This window comes from Alligator sinensis, unplaced genomic scaffold, assembly GCF_000455745.1.
Source record: "Alligator sinensis unplaced genomic scaffold, ASM45574v1 scaffold125_1, whole genome shotgun sequence".
Lineage (NCBI taxonomy): Eukaryota > Metazoa > Chordata > Crocodylia > Alligatoridae > Alligator > Alligator sinensis.
The window spans coordinates 1,697,184-1,702,779 of NW_005841893.1; the positions used below are offsets into that span (position 1 = coordinate 1,697,184).

General features: G+C 46.2%; 1 protein-coding gene across 1 annotated transcript in view; it reads right to left on the reverse strand.

Annotated features, from left to right (window-relative positions):
- SPARCL1 (SPARC like 1) overlaps nucleotides 1–5,596 on the reverse strand; it is a 21,068-nt gene that overhangs the window by 1,354 nt on the left and 14,118 nt on the right. The window contains exons 9-11 of the mRNA XM_025197299.1: nucleotides 3,438–3,574; nucleotides 2,049–2,197; nucleotides 759–907 (exon numbers count right to left, since the gene is read on the reverse strand). Of these exons, the coding sequence (XP_025053084.1) occupies nucleotides 759–907; nucleotides 2,049–2,197; nucleotides 3,438–3,574 (435 nt within the window). The remainder of the gene's footprint in view (nucleotides 1–758; nucleotides 908–2,048; nucleotides 2,198–3,437; nucleotides 3,575–5,596) is intronic.

The following is a 5,596-nucleotide window of genomic DNA, read 5'->3' on the forward strand; positions in this document are numbered from 1 at the left end:
GATTCACTAAAGAGAAGGGGCATAACTCTGCAGCTTTCTGGCTAGAACACTCACCTAAGTGGGGAGAACCTAGAGTTTTGGTCTCTGCCCAAAGGACTGCTCATGTATTTTATCATTTAAAAAAAGTTTTTGAAGCAAGGTTTGGAAACCAGGGCTTGCCCTGCAGGACTGCTCTAAATATACTACTCCAGGTGATGACATAAGTGGGTAGCAAAAGAATCACCCATGCTAGTTTGCTGAATCAGGTGGTCAATGGACTGGTATGACACTGAAAAGCAGTCAGCAGAGGAAAACCAGGCAACAAGCATCCAATGTATGGACTAACTATAGATAACTGAAATACAGATACCAAGTGCAAAAGTGAGACTGACTCCTACTTCTTGAATAGAACGTAAGGAGTCAACTGCAGGGTCAAAGGAAGAGAGCCAAATTTTCTTGTTTACATAGCTGCAAACCTGAAACCAGTAAAATGTTGACCATAGTACTAGTTAGATCACTCTTTATGTACTTGGATATCTCATCCACTGAAAAGTAACTTGTAGAGTATTTCTGAAGGAAAAGCTGAAGTATGATTAACTGAACTAACAAAGAACTCTTCTGAGATTGTCATCTCCATTCCATTTGCCTTACAACATGGCTATTCACAATATCCTAGCCAGAGTTTCTTAGCTTTTGTCTATGAAGTGAGATTTTTCGCTGCTTAGTTTGAATGGAAGCATTTTTCTCAGCCTGTCTTCCTCTCACCCTTCTGGATTTACCTTCTTCAATTCCAAAGCAGTGGCACCATTCTTTCAAAGAGACATGTTTATCCTTGTCAGCATCACACTCCTGGAAGAAACGAGTTACACAGTATTCCATGGGCACTAGAGAAGCTCGCAAAGGGGCAAGCTCTGAGTGCGTCAGTAACCTGAAATGAAATGGAGGCAGCACATGATTTTGTTCCTGGGGTAAATAGTTTAGGTTACTAAAGACCGTCAAAGTTACTAGGAGACAAAAAGAAACATATCCATTTGTGAGGGATGTCAGCCTTTGGCCGCTTGAAAGCTTAAAAAATAATTACACTGAGATGTGTAATCTGTTCTGAACACATGGAATATTAAAAAAAGATTGTTGTATTTCTGATGTAAGCAGTAGGTAAAGTTGCGTATGCTGGCTTGTTCTGGTTTAAGAGGGTAGTATAGTATAATAGAAGGAGTTCACAGAAACAATCTAGATCTAGTTACAGACAGGAAAAAAACCCAAAAAACCCATGTCTGTATCTACCACAGCCACATTTATGATGATGCATACTACACGGTAAGATATCACACATGTAAGCTGCTATCATTTTATAACATGCTTTTTCAGTGATACTTTTATCTGAGAGTAAATAGTACTGTGCCTTGGGAAAGCTGATTGGTCACTCTGTCACTGAGTCAGTCTCTCACTATCCCTTAGAAAATGAGTCAGGGTACTCTATCAAGGCCAGACTTGCTAGGAAATTGCAAGGGGATTATAGCCTTAAAATATTTGTTGGCAGGGAGAAGAAAGCTCCCTGATCCAACAAGGTGGTAGGTGGAGGCCTTAGTAAGGTTCCACAGAGATGTCAGATACACAATCCTATAACTGCGACAATCAAAATTAAATAACTTAATGTACTTGTCCACCTTTAATGCTATCTTAATTCTTTTTAGATGAGTTTTGAATGCCAGTGATAGATTTATGGTGACTAACCACCATGGACTATCCTCTGTTCTTGCATCTTCATTAACTTCCTAACCAAATACTTTGTTCCTGGATTAAGCCCTTACCAATTGCTGGGAAGTCCCACAGTTGAAAGTGCAATGATTGATTATGATGAAATACATGTGGGTAGCAGGTATTTCTTGCTAAATCCTATTTATAAGTAAAATCTGACAAGTATTGTACAGGACATGTCTAAAGACTGAAAGTTTATGTCATTTGAGAGTCTGTCCCAGTGTGTATGTATTAGAGAATTCTTGCATTTCTAAATGACTTCTCAGTAAAACAATCCAGATCAGAATAGCACACACATAAAGAGTTTCTACCTGTCCACAGGAGGCTGATCAAGCTGGTGAAACTGCCAGTGCACTGGATACACGTACATGTGGTAATTTTTCTCAAAGTCATGTAACAGAAGTTCAATGGGATGGTCACCAGCCATGAGGCGTTTTTCATTTTGGTAGATTTTCTGCACCTGCACCAGTAGGTAAGTCAATTACCATTAAGTGATAGAAGAAATAGTCCGACTAGAATTACCCCACGCATAGAATCTCACTCAAATAGCATGAGACTTGTTTTTGCAGTGCTTGCAGCTGGAAACTGCAGTAAAAAAACTTGTCCTTACAAGTTAGCTATCTTGTTTTTGTAGTGTAAGCGAATTCGTTCATAAGCGTTGGGTAAACATCAAGGTCTCACTGGAGTGCTACAGTATATACCCTTCTTTTTGCCCCCTTCCTCTAGAGTGTGGCATAGAGATGTCCCAGCTCACCACCAGCTATGGAGTCCCCCATGCCAGAGAACCTTCAGCTGCTTATTCATGGTACCTTTATAGTCTACATGCTGACTGGGTATGAGGGAGAAGGAAGAGTACGAGGAACAGGTTGTGGCGGTGTCGGCACAGCAGAATGAATGTATGGGTGTAGAACGTATTAGTACACCTATGCCAGCATTGTCTAGCTAACATGTAGAAAACAGCAGTGAAGAGACAGTGGCCTGAGCTTTGGTCAGAGTTCTGTCTTGCTTACCTTCTGCTGTATTTTGAATACTTCTACCCAGCTTCTACAGTGGGGTTAGGGTAGATGGCACAGGAGCTGGCTCTCAGTTTTAGGCCAGTAAAGAGTTCCATTGTGTAACAAGAGTCAGCTGAAAAAGAGATATTCAGCCTCTTGTCCAAGTTAGCTTAAGTAGTGGAACATCAAGACCATAAAAAAGAGAGATGGTCATTAACACCTATGGAGTGAAGAGCCAGTGAGCCATTAAGTCAACTGACTCCCTCAGCTGCCTGAATAGAAATGCACTGCTGCTGCTGGGTAATTGTTTTTAAATGTTGGATGAAGCAGGAATTAAAATGGGTTTCTTCTATTCTGGGCAAAAGATTAGCTTCCCCACTTAAGACACATATCCCATTTTTGAAAAGCTAAGTTTTGGGGAACAGGTGTGCATGGTATGCCAGTAAATATGGTATCATGTCACCTGCCTGTCTATTCAAAGCTAAATATCGCAACTCAAGTTTTTGACTTTCAGATGCTGAATTCTGCTGAAGTATTCACACAAAAAATTAGCAGATCAAGTTTTATTCACAGCAGATCACCATGTGCCCAAAGACCCTTCACTAACAGGAAAAGGGGGAATGTATAGAGTGAATTATTTATTACAAATAGTTCACTTGACTCTAGTGATGTAACAGGTGCTGTGTTTTATTTTAAAATAATTACTTTACTCTGCTGCTTGTCAGATAGAAATCCAGATCTGTCCAGTTCATGTTCGTAATACTGAATGAGGATGTTCTTGAGCCAGTCTCTCATCCAGAGAGGGAACTGATCTGCTTCATAGTCAGTACAAGGAGGAATGTCTGTTCCAAATAACAAAGGATTCTGTTCTCATTATCAAAAGATCCATTTAGTCCTGAGACAGGTTCTTCAAAACAACATTTGAGTCTTATGGGCAAATTTATAGCTCAAATTTAAACTGAGACAGAGGTATAGGGAGGAAGCTCTATCCTTTCAGCTTCCAGTGCCTAGATTCCTTTCCTCAGGAGGGGGACTGGAGAATGCTAAATGCAGGGGCAGGCGATTATTTTGGGTGGAGGGCCACTTACTGAGTTTTGGCAAGCTGTTGAGGGCCACATGAGTAGCCCCGCCCCTTGACAGGTGCCCCGCTACCTTGGGGCTGGAAGTCCCATCCCCTTAACTTCTGACCTTTGCCACTGATAGTCCCTCCCCTTGCCCCTGGAAGTACTCCTTTGGGGAAGAGGGTTTGCCATTTTAGGGAAAAAAAACTAAAAATCAAACAGCCATAATAATATATTTCAATTTAATTTAAAAAATATATTTTTGATCTGATTTGTGTTTGTTTGTGCTGGATATGTAGAAGTGATTACATAAAAGCTCAAAGTGCAGTCTTACTTGTATGTTGTATGGGGTGTGCATGGGTGTAGGGGGGTATGGGGGCTTGTGGGGATGTGTGCGTGTGTGGTATGGGAGCCATGGGGTGCAGAGCAGCTGGTGGGTGGGCAGGAATGTGGGTAAAATGGCGGTAGGGTGGGGGCGGGGAGTAGAAGTGAGCAGGTGTGTGGGAGCACGGGGCCTGCAGGGCCCAGAGTGGGGTGGTAGGAGCATGGGGTGCAGGCTGGCAGGGGTCTATGACAGGGGTTCCCAAACTTTTTATACTGCAGACCTGCAAATTGTATAATTTACAGATTTTAATTTAATTTACACGTTTAAACTTAATTTTTATTGGTGGTGGGGGGAGGAGAAGGGTCATCCAGGCTGAGCAACAGCAGTGGGTGGGGAACAAGCTGCTGCTCAGCACAGGGGAAAAGCGGACCCTCCTCCTCCCGCCACTGGCACTCCCTGAGACAGCTACCCAGAGCCCACGTGGTACTGTCCTGCCTCTCCGCTGCGTCCCCATTGCCCATGGGTCAGTGGTGGCAACAGAGAGTGGGCACTGGCAGAGTGCTGGTGGATGCCGCAGGGAGTGCCAGCAGCAGGTGGGGAGGGGCCGCTTTTTCCCCCGCGCTCAACTGCAGTTTGTTCCTTGCTGCCACTGCCAGCTTGGGCCCTGTGCTGGCTCCAGGCTAGCCTGTCAGGTTGAGCAGCAGCAAGGCATGAGCTGCTCTCAGGGTGGAGGAAAACACCCATCCTCCTCGCTGCCGCTACGTAGTGTTTGCTGGGGGAGCCCACACCACGCTAGGCTCTGCTGCAGCTCCTGGGCAGCACAGAGCTGGCAGTTTTAGCCAGACTGCCCAGCAGTGGCAGGAGGTGGGGGGTGCTTTTCCCCTTTGCTCAGCTGCAGTTTGTCACTGCTGCTGCCAGAATGGGCCCTGTGGCAGCTCTGGCCTTGCCTGATGGGCTGAGCGCAGCAGCAGCAGGGCACAAACTGCTGCTGGGGTGGGGGAAAAGCAGCCCTGTTCCTCCTGCCGCTGGCACTCCCTGCGCCAGCCATTTGGAGCCCACACAAGGCTGCCTGTGCCCAATCTCTGTTGCCACTGCTGCCCCACGGGGTGGTGGGGACATGGCAGAGAGGCAGGGATCTGGGTTGCTGCCACAGGGAGCACTGGCAGCGGGAGGGGCCACTTTTCTCCTGTGTTGAGCAGCAGCTTGCTCCCTGTCTGCCGCCGCTGCTGCTCAGTCCAGATGGGCAAGTGTGGGCTGTGAAGGGTTGGGGCTACTCACAGTCATCCCCGCCTGTGCCGTGGGGCTGGGACAGGTGGGGCTGGGAGTGAGCGGGCACATGGCAGCCAGCGGCAGCCGAGTGGGAGCGCAGGACCCACACCAGTGTCTCGGGGCCAGTCTGGCAGGGCTCAGACCGGGTAGTAGGAGCGCAGGGTCCCATCTGGTTGGGGCTCTATGGATCCGAGCCAGCTCCCCTCTCT